The following is a 16,963-nucleotide window of genomic DNA, read 5'->3' as shown; positions in this document are numbered from 1 at the left end:
GGATGCGGCCCTTCAAGTCACACTGCCCCAGAGAAAGCAAGAGGGGGGGGGGGTCCACAAAATGTGGGGACCAGAAGCGGAAGTGGGGTGTGCCATCCGTTTAAACCTCCCTTGGCGCGTTGAGGAGTCTGTAGTTGCTCGGGTACAGGTGAGGAGCTTAAGAAAGTGCTTGGGGAGCACGGTGGTGTCCGTAATCGATGAAGGCAGCCCGGGAAAGGGCGTAGGGCTTTTGGCGGTGGGCTGGGGATCTGATTGTGGTGAATTACGGGAGAGGAGGCTTGGGTGTGAGTGAGCGGAGGTGTCAACGGAGTGGGTCAGGTTTGGGGGTCCGTTTAGGGTATGGGCCAGGGGAGCTAGGGGTTACTCCTTGTCGACTTTTGTTAGTGTTTGGTGGCTGTGTGGGTCGGTGATAACTTGAGTGCGGTGGGTCCTTGAAGGGGGCGACTGGGTTCAGGATGAGATATCAGTGTGGGCGGGAGCGGTTGGACAGGCTCGTTGGTGTTTGTGATTGAGTAGCTTGTCGGGGTGGTGCAGAGGTCTGAGAAGTGAACTGGGGGAGGTCTGGATGGGCAGGGAGTTCAGTAATTTGAGTCTACTGCTTGGGATAATGGGAACACGCTTTCTGGAGGTATAATTCTCAGAGCTCACACACAGTTTGGTCCATCATTTCCAATCTCCTTCTCAAAGCGTGTTTTCAACTCTCCTTTGACTCCAAGGCATCCTCTCTTCTTACTCTTTCTATGAAAAATGAAAATACTTTGAAGTGATTAGATTAAATTGATCTACAATAATATATGTGTTATGAAAGGTGTGGCTTTTGCCTTTTTGTCCTTAAGGTTTTTGTATATTTCACTTGAGTATTTCCTTTCTCGTTGATTATGACACAGGTGGTGAGAAACAAGCCAGTTTCCCCAAAATATGCTACCTAGAGACAACAATTGTTAAAATTAGGCTATGTTTTTTATTTTAGGCTTTTTATGCTTTTTAAAAAGTCATTAATTGAATAATTTCTTATCACTTGAGTTTATCATATATACATCGTCTTATTATTAATTATTTTTAAAATACTTTTTTAAAAGTTAAAAAAAATTCCTTTAGTATTCCATCAAGTGAATGTACTATGGAATTTTTTGACTGGTGTCACATTAAAACCGTATATAAACTTGGGCAGAACAATCTATACTTTTATCTAAATATAAATTAATCCCTCTCTCCAGCTCATCAGAAAACTTTCTGGTTTTATTATGTAGGTTCTGGAAATTTTGTTATCTTTAATAATTGCATTTTTATTGCTATTGCAAATGTTTCCTTTTGCCATTTAAACTTGTAAATTTTGGTGTGAAGAAAAGTAAAATATCTATCTGGACCTATTACTGAATTTTCATTATTGTGAATAGTGTTCAATTTGTTTTTTTCAGATTTTTTAGGAAAGCAGTCACAAAATCTTCAAATGATTTTGGTGGAAAGAATATGGATTTTAGAGTGGGATCTTGGTTTTTATCTCAATTATACCACTAGCTGGGACATTGGGAAAATTACCTAAACACTCTGAGTGTCCAGTTTCTCATCTGTAGTAACTGAATCCACAGTGATGCTGAGGGTTGTGAACATTAAGTGAAATCTATCTAGTGCCTAGGACAGTGTGTGACATAGTAGTTATTTGATAAATGGTGGTATTGACACAAATAACCAATAACTATTCTATAGGTAGGAGAGAAAAGGTGATTTTTTCTTGAGCTGGGAAGATAATCTCCACAAAAGGAGAAAGCATTCCAGAGAAGCATGGTTTGCAGCATGATTATATACCATTTCAGAACAAAGAACGTACGTCAAGCATGATGGATACATTTTTTTTTTTCTTGACATCACCAGGAAATATTTTGCTGCAGTTCAGCACATACACAGCAGGTTAACTTGACCCTGGTTTCTGGGAAGAAAAGTTTATCTTTGAAAGAGTACCGCTATTGATGTCAAAGGAAGGGAGGCATTCATCCATATCTTCAAAGAGTGCGTCCTATGGGATAATATTTAATGTTTAAAGCAGATGTACAATGCATGTTTGACAGGCCAAGTCAGGCTGCTCTGGGAAAAACAAGTTTAGGCCAAATCAAGTTTAAATCAGAATGGCTTCCCCATATACCTCATTACATGAAATTTTCTTATTATTTGCATCAGTAGTTATTCCAATATTTATATTGCTGTAGGGCTTTCTGCACTTTTAAATGTTTCTATTTCTCATTTTTTTCTTTCTTTTTATGTATAAAAATAGTTACATACTATTTTTTGTGTGTCTTGCCTCTTCAGCATTGTGTTTATGAGCTTGATCTATGCTGTTACATATAGCCTGTGTCTTCATTATTATTTAGTTCGTTCATCATTATGAATATGGCACAGTTTATTTTTTCCATTTTACTGTGGAGGGACATTGGAATTTTCTCATGTTTGGCTATTATAAACTGTGCTGTTGTGAACATTCATGTCCTGGTTTCCAAGAGTCTATAAGTTTTTTAGGATATTCACTTGAGTGGTATTGCTAGGTCATAACAATCAACTGTACTAGCTAAAGCCATGTGTTTTCTAAAAGAACTCTACTAATTTGCACCCCATCAGCAGTATGTGGAGGCTCCCTTGGCTCTACATCCTTGCCAACCCTCGGTATTGTCGGATCTCTTGCTTTTGGACCATCTGATGGGCTTGTAGGTGGTATCTCACTGGCATTTTAATTTACGTTTCCCTGATTATCAAGAGGACTCGGCCTCTTTTATTATGTTTCTTGGACATTGAATTTCTTTTTTATGACGTGCCTTTTCAAATCTTTTGCCTAATTTTTCTTGGGCTGTCTGCCCATTTTTAAGAATTGATTTGTTAGTTCTTTATATTTTCTACATATGAGCCCTGCCTGGTCATACATGTTGTAAATATGTTCTCACATTTTGTGGCTATTTTTCACGCTTTAAAAAAGATGGTTAGGGGGCCGGCCCAGTGGTGCAGTGCTTAAGTTCGATGCATTCCACTTCGGCAGCCTAGGGTTCACGGATTTGGATACCTGGCGAAGACATACACTGCTCATCAATCCATGCTGTGGTGGCATCTCATACACAAAGTAGAGGAAGATGGGCACAAGACTTTGGCTCGGGGCCACTTTTCCTCGAGCAAAAAGAGGAAGATTGGCAATAGGTGTTAGCTCAGGGCCAATCTTCCTCACCAAAAAAAAAAAGGATGATTAATTTTTTTTTTTTACTAATATTATTTTTAATTGCTTGTTGTTACTATATAGAAATATGGTAATCTTTATATGTTGATTTTGTATCTAGCTATGTTGTAAAAATTTTTGTTAGTTTTATTAATATATCTGAAGAGGCTTTTCCTTTATAAACAATCATAACCAAAGCAAATTATGACATTTTCTATCCTTATACTTTTTGTTTCTTTTCCTTGTTTTTTCCTGACCAGGACAATCAATATAATGTAGAATGGAAATATTGATAGCATCCTTTTCTTCCCAATTTCAGTAGGGGAAAATTTTCACTATTTTACCCTGAAGTATGATGTTGGATGTAGGTTTTTTGTAGGTATGAGATTTGCCTGTAATTTTCTTTTCTTGCACTTTTCTCAAAATTCAGTTTCTTCCAGCTATGTGTTTCCCAATAGGTCACACTTTTTTAAAGTTGTGGATTTTAATATTTAGTCAAAGACGCAAATTTTAATTTAACTTCCTACTAGCTGGCAAAGTTATCACTATACAAGTGTCCTCAGGATATATTTGAGAGCATCTTAGCCTTGGACATTGTATTTCCAGAGCCTTTGGATTAAAGTAAATATTTTAGATATCAAACTCCATGTAATTTTTGTCCCCAGCTGCCTTGATCAGAGTCAGCGGAAAGCCCAACCTGGAATTTTATGTGAAGATAAGGTCTTTGCAATAAAAGCAGACATTCAGGGCCTGCAGTTAATTTGCCGTCTAAAGTGAATGTTCCCCTTAAATCCACAGATGCTGCCTTTCTGGGGAAAGACAGGTGCCATGATGTGAGGAGGTAGAGGCCCCAGAACAAGCAGTGTCTTGTTGCTGGGAGTTCTCTCTTTTTTTTTTTTGCTGAGGGAGATTAGCCTTGAGCTAACATCCGTTGCCAATCCTCCTCTTTTTGCTGAAGAAGATTGTCCCTGGGCTAATATCTGTGCCCATCTCCCTCCACTCTATATGTAGGACGCCTGCTACAGCATGGCCCGATAAGTGGTGCATAGGTCCATGCCCGGGATCTGAACCTGCGAACCCTGGGCCGCACACGAACCCAACCACTACGCCACCGGGCCGGCCCCTGAGGGGGTTCTCTTGATCAGGGAGCTCTTCCTAAGATTCAGAGCAGAGCTGGAAAAGTCATTTGAGCAGATGTTGGAGTCACTGGCCTTCCCCAAAGCGGCTGAAAATGACCAAGTCCCAGGTGAGCTGTTTTCCAAAGGGTTTGAGGCAATTACTAATAATGCACACCATTAAAAGTAACACTATACGCACAGATAAAAGTCAGATGGGAAAAAAGCATAGAAGACAAGATAGGAGATTAAGATGCAGCCCAGTTGGAGAATGGACATACGCATGGATCATGGGTCATTTAAAGAGCTTAATATTGAAACATTGCTGTATAAACCATAGGATCCAAAGCCGAGTTGCTGATTTTCCTCTGGTGCTGATGGCAGCCATAATCAAAAGAGAAACAGGCATGTTTATGAAGTACATTTTCCATTAAGAGGAAGCAGACAATTCCTCAGTCAATAAGTGTTTTCTGGCGTATAGGCATCGGAAGTATTTTCATAGTTCTTCATCAGAAATCAAACTCAGCATCACCAATTCCTCCACCCTTTTTTTCTTTTTTTTTGTGAGGCAGATTAGCCCTGAGCTAACGTCTGTTGCCAATCCTCCTCTTTTTGCTGAGGAAGATTGTCCCTGCACTAACATCTGTGCCCATCTTCCTCTACTTTATATATGGGATGCCTGCCACAGTGTGGCTTGATAAGTGGTGTGTAGGTCCGTGCCTGGGATCCAAACCCTGGGTAGCCGAAGTGAAGCATGTGAACTTAACCAGTACACCACTGGGCCGGCCCCCTCCCTTTCTTTCTTGAACCTACTCCAGTTGCCTTTACTCCCACCCGTCCCCCAAAAGTGGTTTTTATCGGGATCACCAGTGACTCCATGTTGACAGTTTTTACTTGCCCTTTCAGCAGCATCTAATATAGTTGATACTTCCTTCTTCCTTGAAATCTTTTGTCATTTGGTGTTCAGAAGGCCACAGTCTCTTGATTTCTTTTCTGCCTTGTTGGCCACTTCTTGTAGGGTTCAGTTTCTTTTTTTAAGTTTTGTCCTGTCTCTTGTCCTCTAATCTTAATTCTCACAGTGTCTCAGGTCTCAGTCCTTACATCTTTTTTGTCTGTACTCACTCCCTTAGAGCCAGTCCCAGTGGCCTAGTAGTTAAGTTTGGCATGCTCTGCTTCAGCAGCCCAGGTTTGGTTCCCAGGCACAGACCTACACCACTCATCCGTCAGTGGCCGTGTTGTGGCAGCAGCTCACATACAAAAAGAGGAAGATTGGCAGCACATGTTAACGCAGGGTGAATCTTCCTCAACAAAATAAACAAACAAAAAAAAGCACAACATCACTCCCTTAGTGCCCTCATCTAGTGTCACAGTTGTAGGCACCACTCATAGGCTGATGACTTCCTATTTATATCTCCAGCCCAGGCCTTTCCCCTGAGCATTACCTCCTGTGTCTCACTGCCTCCCTAACATCTGTAAGGTACATCTTGTCAACTGAAATAAAGAGTCTAGGTGATATTAATGAAGGAGTTTATTCAATAATCAACGTGAGGAGTTCGAACCCCAGGAAAACAGTTCAACAGAGCGCTCTGGTGGAACTACTCCAAGGTGTGTGGGTTTAAGTGCAGCTTATATCTCTTTCACAAACAGTGTATGTACAAGGAAGAGGAAAAAAAGGGATAGAGTGCATGTGGGCGTTTCCCTAGATTATACATTGAAGGTAACAAATAAGAATTCCTTCAAACAATTTCAGAGATGCTGATATTATCTCTGTGTGAAGGGAAGCAAGGACCAGGGTTGTTAGTTATTCCCTCAATCCCTGAGAAAGGCAGCTGGGAAATGTGAGAGCGAGGTTCCCTTTATCCTTTCCTGTTGTGGATCTGTCCAGCTGGCGTCTTCGGTCATGAGGTATGGGATTGCAAGGTCATTTGACGCAGGCTGAACACGGCCTGTGCGGCTGCTTCACAGGACAGCATGGATTTTATTGTACTGACTTAAAGCCTACGCAGTTTCCTTGCTAGATTTGCCTGTTAGAGCAGGGACAGGGTCCCCAAAACCTGTCCACAATGTCTACAGTTGTGTCAGACTTACAATTTACTGAACCAAGCTCCTGAGCTCACCCCAAGCCTGTTCCTTCCACAGTTTCCCTACTTCGGTAAATAGCTTCTCCTAGTTTCTCAGATGAGGGGTCAAACTTCCGTAAAGGGCAGGATAGTAAGTACGTTAGCCTTTGTGGGCCAGACCGTCTCTGTTGCAACTACTCAACTCTGCCACTATAGCACAAACGCAGCCACAGACAAGAAACTAGTGGGCATAGCCCCACTTCTCACTTTTCATCAGTCTCTGTGCTTCCCACCATCCCAGGGCAAATCCTGTTGGTTCTGCTTGCAAAGTAGACCTCACATTTGTCCCTCTTGTCCATTGCTGCAGCACCACTCCAGTCAAAGCCGCCATCATCTGTCACTTGGACCACCACAGCAGCCTCCTCATTGTTCTTCCTAACATCCTTGCTTGTCTCGCAGGCCCTGCTCCAGACTGCCATGTCGCTTTGGCTCTTTTTATTTTCCTGTAAATTTTAGAATCAGCTTGTCAGTTTCCACAAAACACCTGCTGGGATATTGGTTGTATTGCATGGGTTCTACAGATTAATTTAGAGGATAATCAACATTTTCATAAGATAGAATTTTCCACTCCAGAAACATGACATATCCTTGCATTTATTGAGTTTTCTTTCATTTCTTTCAGTTGAGTTTTGTAGTGTTCAGCGTTGAGGTCTTGCACATCTTTTCTAAGAATTATTTCTAAGTATTTGCTGTGTCTTGATGCTATTATGAATGGTATTATTATTGAATTTCATTTTCTAATAGTTGGTTAGTATATTGAAATACAATGATTTATGAATACTGACTTTATAGTCAGGGACTTTGAGAAACTTATGAATTCTAATAGTCTGTAATTCTTATGGATTTTTTTTTCTTATGGATTTTCTACCTTCAAAATCGTGTCCTCTGTGAATGATAAATTTCTTCCTTTCCACTTCTTTTGTCTTTTATTTCTCTTTCTTGCTCACTTGCATTGGTAGGATCTTCAGTACCATGTTGAATAGAAGTGGAATTAGCAGGCATCCTTGTCTCACTCTGATCTCAGTGCAAAAACTTTCAATAATTCACCATTAAGTGTAATGTCTGCTTTAGGTTTTATATGGATATTATTTTTCAGATTAAGGAAGGTTACTTATATTCCTAATTTGCTAAGAGTTTTCATCATTAAAGGGTGTTAAATTTTATGATGTGCTTCTTTTTAGTTTTTCCTAATGTTTTCTTAAAAAAAAATTTCAGATGTACAGAAAAGTTGAAAGAATTTTACAGTGAGCACCCGTATACCAACCAACTAGATTGTAGAATTAACATTTTACTGCACTAGCTTCATCACCTATTTCAAAGTAAGTTGCAAACATTGGTACACTTCCTCCTAAATACTCCAGCATGTGTATCATTAACTAGGGTGTAATATTTGTTTATAGTACTTTTATTTATTTTTATGTAAAATTCATATACAATGAAATGTACAAATCTTAATGTACCATTCAGTAATTGTGGCACATGCATATAAACTTGTGTTCGGTGCTTTTCATGCATTCATTGTCATGCTGATGTGATTTTTATCCTTTATTCTGTCAACGTGGTGAGTTTCATTGGTTGACTTTTGAATGGCAGGATATTTTTAATGAGCTTTAAGTTTCTTCCATAAAGTGTAAGACAAAACTAGATTCACCAGACCTTGGATTATAATGTATTATGAAAATGATCATAATAAATTCATTTTTTCCACATCATTGAATGAAAAATCACTTGAAACAAGAATATGCCGTTACAGGTAACATTGTCATATAAGGATGTGGTTGTGGACTTCACCTCGGAGGAGTGGCAGCTGCTGGATGCTGTTTCCAAGAACCTGTACTGGGATGTAATGTTGGAAAATTATGGCAACCTCGTGTCAATGGGTAAGGACACTTATATATCCCATATATCCCTTGATGAACCCCCAGTCTATTGCCTTCCTTTCTTGACTGCTAGAACTTATAGGTCCTTTGAAGTGTTTAATGTTTTTGAACTTAGGATTTATAGATGATAGAATCTTTGTGTCCATCTGAACCTGGAGAGAGGATTGTACTCTTACCTCCCAAATGAAAGTTTTTCACTTTGCTGAGGTGCTAACTCTGCAACAGGCCCCTCCTACTTCTTCAGAGGCTCTGAAGACCAAGCTCTTGGGCTCATGTTTATCAATATACAAATTATTGGGCTTCCAGACTAGAAGCAGTCTTCCAGATGGAGCAAGAACAGTCATGGGTTGTAGAGAGAGAAATCTGCAGTGAGGGCCATCTAGGTGAGTGACTAAAAGCTTGGTAGATGAGTGGAAGTGTAAGGAGTTAGAACCTTTGATATGTTATTTTGAGAACTCTACTTAAAAACCCTTGAACCCTTAAATATGACACAAAACTGTTGACACAAGCTTCCTACATGTCTTCTAGATGTCACCTTGCTCATTTGAGGACTCTCCTTTGCTTGACATTTAGAAGGAAGTAGGCCCCTTATGTCTACACTCTGTATCACATTTCTGGAATCTGAACTAGGAACTTGCTTTCTTGGTTATTCTTTCTTTCCAGCATCTTCACTCTTTCTCACCAACGCTGTTCATGTTGCCTTCCTTCTACTCAACATCTCACCTGTGGTCAGAAGTATGCTTCCAGATACACATGGAATTTTCCCCTTTCCTATGTTTTGTATGACTTTCATGTCCCTCTGCTTCTCTTCTATTTTCTCTTCTCCTTCTAAATACCTCTGACTTGTATCCTGTGTCCAGCATATCATTTCTTTCCTTGATCCTTGATCCTTGTTATGAGAGTTTACCCCTTCCAGTACCTACTCATATACAGATTCGTTGGTCTCCTTCCCTGAAGATGCCTGACAAAGTGATGATGATATAGACAGCCACCAGGAAGACCCTGACAAGCCTGATCCCATGGACAGGCACTGGGAATGGGATGCATTTGGAAAAATATCTCACCTGAGAAAAGACTTTGATCAATTTGATTCAAATGGAAAAACTTTGAAGTGTAATTTAGATTTACTTTTCCAGAACAGAAATTATGTAAGTAAGAAGGATAAAAAGTTAAATCTACCTGAGACATTATTTCTCCGTACTAGGCACAAAACACTCATTCTGGAATTAATTGCTGTGAATATGATGGTGGAGAAGCTGTTGGTAAGAAGTAATGCCTGAATACAAATCATATAGAAATGAGATTTTACAAATGTAGTGAATCTCAGAGATCTTTCAATCGTATGTCACAACTCCTTCTACACCAGGGAACTCACACAGGAGAGAAACCCTATGGATGCAGTGAATGTGGGAGAGCCTCCCCCACAGATCTAGTTTAATTTTACATAAGAGAATTCAGACAATAGAGAAACCTTATGAATGTGCTGAATGTCAAAATCTTTCATTCGTAAGCCACATCTCATTAAGCATGAGAGAAGTCGTACAGGTGAAAAACCCTATGGATGCAGGGAATGTGGAAAAACTTTCTCTCTTAAGTTTAGTCTCACTCTACATCACAAAACTCATATGGGAGAAAAGTCCAATGAATGCAGTCAGTGTCAGAAAGCTTTTTTCCACAGGTCACAGCTCATTCAACATCAAAGAACTCACACTGGAAAAAAACCCTTTTCAGGTAAAGAATGTCTAAAAGCTTTCATCCAAAAATCAGAGCTCATTTTATATCAGAGAATTCATACAGGAGAGAACCCTTATGAATGCAGTCAATGTCAGAAAGCTTTCATGCACCAGTCAGAACTCATCTTACATCAGAGGGTGCATACTGGGGAGAAGCCTCACCGACGTGGTGAATGTCAGGAAGCCTTCAGCACTAAAATCACCACTCATTATACACTTGGAGAACCACACGGGAGAGAAATTCTTCAGATGCAGTGATGTGGGAAAGTCTTCTCACAGAAGTCACAGCTCATTGTACATCAGAGGACTCACACAGGAGAGAAACCATATGAGTGTGGTGATTGTCAGAAAGCTTTCAGCTGTAAGTCACCATTCGTCATACATCAGAGAACACAGGCTGGAGAAAAGCTCTATGTGTGTAGAGAATGTGGGAAAGCTTTCACCTGGAAGCCTGGTCTAACTAGACATCACAGAAACACATACAAGAGAGAGGCTCCATGAATGCAGTGAGTGTGGGAAGTCCTTTCGTGTCAAGTCACACCTCAGTACACCAAAGATGTCATACAGGAGAGAAATCCTATGGATACAGAGAAAATGAGGAAGCATTTAAGAAGATCATTCCAACACAAGATTACAGGCATATAGGAGAGAATTCTTAGACAGACAGTGAATAAAGAAAAGTTTTCAGTCAGATGTTTACCTTCTTAGAGACTTAAAATGAGAGAGAAATCTGTAATGCAGTAAATAAATATGGCAAAATCTTCAGTAATAACTTGCAGCTCATTGTTCATCAGGAAAATGCATACATGAGAGAAACTATGAATTCAGCAAATGTGCGAAAGTTTTCACACAAAAGTCATAGAACATTCATTACACAACAGGAAGGACAACCACTCTGAATGTAGTAATTTTGTGAAAACTTTCTGCCAGAAATGTACATTGTTTTATATCAGAGAAACTCATATGGGAAAGAAACTATACACAAGAAGGGGATGTTGCAGTATTTTCATTGAGAAATCAAATTTCAGATGCATCAAAGAATTTACACCAGAGTGAATCATTATAAGAGTAATAAATGTGAGAAAAAATTTTTATTAAAAGTCAAGGGGCCAGCCTGGTGGCGTAGTAGTTAAGTTCACGCGTTCTGCTTCAGCTGCCTGGGGTTCGCCAGTTTGGATCCTGGGCACGGACCTACGCACTGCTCATCAAGCCATGCTGGGGCAGCGTCCCACATAGAGCAGCTAGAAGGATGTATAACTATAACATACAACTATCTACTGGGGCTTTGGAGAGAAAAAGGAAAAAAGGAGGAAGATTGGCAACAGATGTTAGCTCAGGGCCAATCTTCCTAAAAAAAAAAAAAAGCTTATCATATAAAAAAATACATTTAAAAAGTCAAAATCATGTGATATTAGAGACTTTAAAGAATAACTCTCTGATTGCGATAAAATGCTTGAAAGCCTTTTCTGATTATGGAAAAAAATGTCCACAGATAATATGTAAAAGAATGCAAACCTATCAATGTATTAGATGTGGAGATGACTACACCATGAAATGCAGCTTTCTTGTGTGGAAGACAATTAACATTTAGGAAAGGGCCGGCCCCGTGGCTTGGCGGTTAAGTGTGTGCGCTCTGATGCTGGCGGCCTGGGTTCGGATCCCGGGCGCGCACTGACGCACTGCTTCTCTGGCCACGCTGGGGCCATGTCCCACATACAGCAACTGGAAGAATGTGCAACTATGACATACAGCTATCTACTGGGGCTTTAGGGGAAAAATAAATAAATAAATAAAATTAAAAAAAAAAAAAAACATTTAGGAAAAATTAAGCCAGGTCAATGAATTGAGGAAATCATTTCCTCTAGAAATAATTTTATGAAATAAGCCATGTTCTTGCTGTGACTACCATGTTGGTAAAGAAAATATTTCAAAAGGCTTTCAGTATGAAGAAGAGATTTTCACTGTGAGACATTTTAAGTGTGTGAATGAATGGGATAATCCAAAGAAGAGATGAAGAGGTTACCAACAATTTCAGCTGTATCTAGATGTTTTCTCCCTGAGAATATCCTGGAACATAAATTTTGTGGCTTCTTGAGTTTTGTATGTAAGTAAAGTACTTATAGGCATGAAAGGAGTATATGTGTTGTTTTGTAACTTTATTTTGAAATGCTTTCAAAATTACAGACAAGTTGCAAGAATAGTACAAAGAACTCTTCATCCAGATTCCCTAAGTGTTAACATTTTACTGCATTGGCTTTATTATATTCTCTCTCTCCATACATACAAATTATTTTGTTTTTCTAAACCATTTAAGAGTACGTTTCAGACATGGTGCCTCTTCAGTATGTATTTATTAAGAACAAGGACATTCTCCAGCATAATCACAGTCTAACTATTAAAATCAGGAAAATTGATCCAATGCTACTATCTTGTTTTCAGATTTTATTTGAAGTTTGTCAGTTGTCTCTAATAATATCTTTTATAACAAAAAAAAAGATCTGGATTCAAAACCATACATTGTGTATAATTGTCATATTTCTTTAGTTTCCTTTAATGTGGAACAGTTCTGGTCTTTGTCCTTCATGACTTTACCATTTTGAAGAGTAAAGGCTACTTATTTTGTAGAATACAGTAGTCCCCCCTTATCTGTGGGGGATACATTCCAGGACCCCAAGTGGATGCCTGAAACCGTGGATGGTACCAAACCCTATATATACTATATTTTTTCCTGTATATGTGTATTTGAGGTGCAATGGCAAAACTAGCATGAATTTCTTTTTTCTTCTTCACAATTTCACGGATAGAAGATTCATTCTTACTGTAGATCTTAGCAACCTCAGCAAACAATTTTTTTTCTTTCCTTATTAAGTCAAGAACTTCCACCTTTTCATTTAAAGGAAGCACTTTATGGCTTCTCTTGGGCATATCTGTATTGCCAGCATCACTACTCTTGTGCTTTGGGGCTGTTGCTAAGTAAAGTAAGGGTCCCTTGAACACAAACACTGTGATACCTCCGCAGCCGATCTGATAACCTAGACATTATTAAGTGACTAACAGGTGGATAGCGTATACAGTGTGGATCCCCTGGACAAAGGGATGATTCACGTCCCGGGCGTGTGGAACGGGATGCCGTGAGATTTCATCACGCTACTCAGAATGGTGCACAATTTAAAACTTAGGAATTCTTTGTTTCTGGAATTTTCCATGTAATATTTTCAGACTGTGGTTGACTGCAGGTAACTGAAACCGCAGAAGGCGAACCTGCGGGTAAAAGGGACTACTGTATCATTCAATTTAAGTTTGTTTGATGTTTCCTAATGATTGGTTATGTTTTGGCGGGAATACTACATAAATGATACTCTGTCCTCAGTGCATTACATGAGGAGGTACATGATATCTATTTGTCTGATTACTGATGGTATGAACTCTGGCCAGTTGGTTGGGTGTTCCCTGCCTGGTTTCTCCACTCTAAAGTTATTGTTTTCCCCTTAGAAATTAATAAATTGCAGAGAGATAATTTGAGACTATGCAAATATTTGGTTCGTCATCAAACTTTTGTTAGTTTTAGCAACCATTGGTTATTCTTACCTGGTTCAATTATTACCATGATGGCTGCAAAATAGTGATCTTCTAACTCTGTTATTTCATACATATTCACTATTTGGTATTCTACTGCAAGAAAGGATTTTCCTTTCTCCTTCATTCATTTACTTATTTGTTTATTTTTTTTAATGTCACTATGGATTCAAGAATTATTATTATTATTTTTTTGTGTGTGTGAGGAAGATCAGCCCTGAGCTAACATCCATGACAATCCTCCTTTGTTTGCTGAGGAAGACCAGCCCTGAGCTAACATCTATTGCCAATCCTCCTCCTTTTTTTTTTTTCCCTTTTTCTCCCCAAAGACCCAGTAGATAGTTGTATGTCATAGTTGCACATCCTTCTAGTTGCTGTATGTGGGACGCCACCTCAGCATGGCCGGGCAAGTAGTGTGTTGGTGCGCGCCCGGGATCCAAACCCGGGCCGCCAGTAGCAGAGTGTGCGCACTCAACCGCTAAGCCAATTCTTGAGGGGCCGGGCCCCTCAAGAATTATTTTATTCACTAGTTTATCATTTCTTGCTGTCATTGCTTGTTTTGAGCTCATATTTCCTTAGATTTGGCCACTGCAAGAGGTATATTTAGAAACCAAGATCAGGGTGCTAGGTGTACCCATTATTACTGAGGTGTCATTGCTTTTGGGCTATCTCAGTAGAGGGAACTAGAAAACACATACATATGTATATATATCTGTGTATGCGTGTATTTACATATGTATATGTATGTATGTATATATGTGTATGTATATATAACCATGAATCACACTGAGACTTCTCATTTTAATCCAACACCTTGGATTCATTCTAGTCTTCTTCCTCTCCATATTTGTTACTCTCTTCTACAACAGTGAGATCTTTCTCCCATTATTCTAAAAATATTTACTTATTTTCTCACTTCCTAGAATATACAGAAAGGAATTTCAGAGTAGCTAACCCATACTGTTGTGGAAAATTTACTAACTCGAGTTAATATTCATTTACAGTTCTTTTAGTCTCAAATGTATAGTTAACATACTATGTTTAAAAGTTACTTGGGAGCCAGGCCTGATTGCCTAGTGGTTAAAGTTCGGCACTCACTGCTTCAGTGGCCCAGGTTCGTTTTCTGGTCGTGGAGCCACACCACCCATCTGTCAGTTGCCATGCTGTGGCGGCAGCTCACACAGAAGAACTAGGACTTACAACTAGGATATACAGCCATGCACTGGGGGCTTTGGGGAGGGAAAAAAAAAGAGGAAGATTGGCAACAGATGTTAGCTCGGGGCGAATCTTTCCCTGCAACAACGACGACAAAAAGTTACTTGGGATAGTTTTAAAAATCACTTAGATGTGATTACAAATAATATAAAGTTAGATTAATTATTTTCTGTTTATATTCTATTTTAGACTTTTTCTACCCATTCTTGTTGATGTTATTTGTTTTTGTGTGGAAAACATTAGCGTGGTTCCAGAAGTTACAACTATACCCAGAGGTGTATTCCGCAAAGTAATTCGTGTGGTTTTTAGTACAAAGACTTTCCCTAAAATTTCCATTTGTATTTTATATCATAACAATGCAGTATCATTATAACTGAAGTAGTATGAATTACTATACCATCTACCTACCTACTGTTTTGGATGGGGATGACTGAAGGTGTAGAGGGAAGTATGAGACCGTCTTTCCCAGTATTTCTGAAAGGGTCGAAATTCCTATGTACTGTGCTTATTCATGAACGTGGACTAAAAATAAGGATAGTTTCCTTTACAAAAAAGGATAGCTAATTATTTTATATATTTTATATGTACAAAGGCAAAAAACATGTGTGTTCATTAGTGGGACACTATCCCACTGTGCAAAGAAATGACTTAGAGCTGTATTTGTCAGTATGACTGAATCTACAAATAGAACGTTGAAAGAGAAATCTGTTCATAGAATAGAAATCTGTTCATAGAACGGTATACTAATATTTCACAAAATTAAATGGTATAAACAAGTTTCTGAGAGGTGCATATATAGCAAAACCATCAAGAAAAGTAGGGGAATGCTAAACACAAAATTTAGGATAATGGTTATTTCGTGGTGTAAAGGGGACTGTGGTCAGAGAAGCATAGAGAGGAGGCTTTCGGCAGTGTTGAGGGTGATCTCTCTCTTAAGCCTGGTGGTGGATATGAGTCTGCACTCATTTTTTCTCTGTCTTACATACACATGATAGGTGGTCATTTGTATGAAATATATCACAGTTTCAGGAAGTACTGATGTGGGTCTAAAACAGCAACGCATCGCTTCTGTTTGTTTTTGCTGTGATACCTGATTGACAACGAGTGTCTAACTCAAGCACTTTGTAATCGAGAACCAGTTGTATGTGAACAGTAAGATTTCATAGAGTCTTTCTGTTGTTTTTATCATCTTAGGGTTTTGTGAAGTGTCTGACAGTAAAGTCAGAACAGCCTTATTATAAAGTCGAATACTTCAGAAATCTACTGCATGCAGAGATTTTGGAACAGTAAGAATTAAATTGCTTGGCTTCATTTTTGCTTCACGCAAACTTCCACATGACAGTTCATTAGAAACTAAGGTTTTTATTATTGTTTCAAAGAAATAAATGTTTCGTCTTCCGGGTATTGCCATAACATCAATGTAAGAAAACCTACTTTGGGCTGGCCGCATGGCTTAGCGGTTAAGTGCACGCGCTCCGCTACTGGCGGCCTGGGTTCAGATCCTGGGTGTGCACCGACGCGCTTGCTTCTCCGGCCATGCTGAGGCCGCGTCCCACATACAGCCACTAGAAGGACGTGCAGCTATGACATACAACTATCTACTGGGGCTTTTGGGGGGGGAAAAAAAAGGAGGAGGATTGGCAATAGGTGTTAGCTCAGAGCCGGTCTTCCTCAGCAAAAAGAGGAGGATTAGCATGGGTGTTAGCTCAGGGCTGATCTTCCTCACAAAAAAAAAAAAAAAAGAAAACCTACCTTTGTAAAACCACTCGTGTGCAAAGTATGTCCCCCTTTAAAATTGGGTAATGCAAACAAGATACTGATCTCTCTGTTATGTCTGACCATGCCAAAAAAGAAAAAGAAAAAGAAAAAAAAACTTTTCTTGAACGTTGGTTACACTGAAAGACTATATTAATCGTGATTCTAGTTCCTAAAAATTACATTACTCTTTAAGCACAATTTTTATATTGAACTGGTGTATTTAAAAGTAAATGTGAAGTGTTACCTTCTCCTCTATCTTCTGGAAGAGTTTGTTGTAAGATTGATGTTATTTCTTCCTTAAGTGTTTGATAGAATTCATAGGCGGAGCTATGCAGGTCTGGAGTTTTCAATACAGGTTTTTGATTAGGAATTC

At 39.2% G+C, this 16,963-nt stretch overlaps 1 protein-coding gene across 5 annotated transcripts in view; it reads left to right on the top strand.

Annotated features, from left to right (window-relative positions):
• Positions 1 to 16,963, top strand: part of HAS1 (hyaluronan synthase 1) — a 57,502-nt gene continuing 40,539 nt past the window's right edge. For 3 of the 5 annotated variants that reach the window (XR_009216739.1, XR_009216740.1, XM_058530061.1), the window contains exons 1-2: positions 1 to 148; positions 8,182 to 8,308. Coding sequence is in view for 3 of the 5 variants with exons in the window: in XM_058530061.1 (XP_058386044.1) it covers positions 8,288 to 8,308 (21 nt within the window). In the remaining 2 variants the exon portion in view is untranslated. Of the gene's footprint in view, positions 149 to 4,294; positions 4,440 to 7,599; positions 7,748 to 8,181; positions 8,309 to 16,963 lie in introns of those variants that run through there. The other 2 variants (XM_058530062.1, XM_058530064.1) reach the window with 2 other exon arrangements.

The sequence above is a fragment of the Diceros bicornis genome, chromosome 34, assembly GCF_020826845.1.
Source record: "Diceros bicornis minor isolate mBicDic1 chromosome 34, mDicBic1.mat.cur, whole genome shotgun sequence".
NCBI classification, from domain to species: domain Eukaryota; kingdom Metazoa; phylum Chordata; class Mammalia; order Perissodactyla; family Rhinocerotidae; genus Diceros; species Diceros bicornis.
This window is presented reverse-complemented; position numbering and strand designations above follow the sequence as displayed.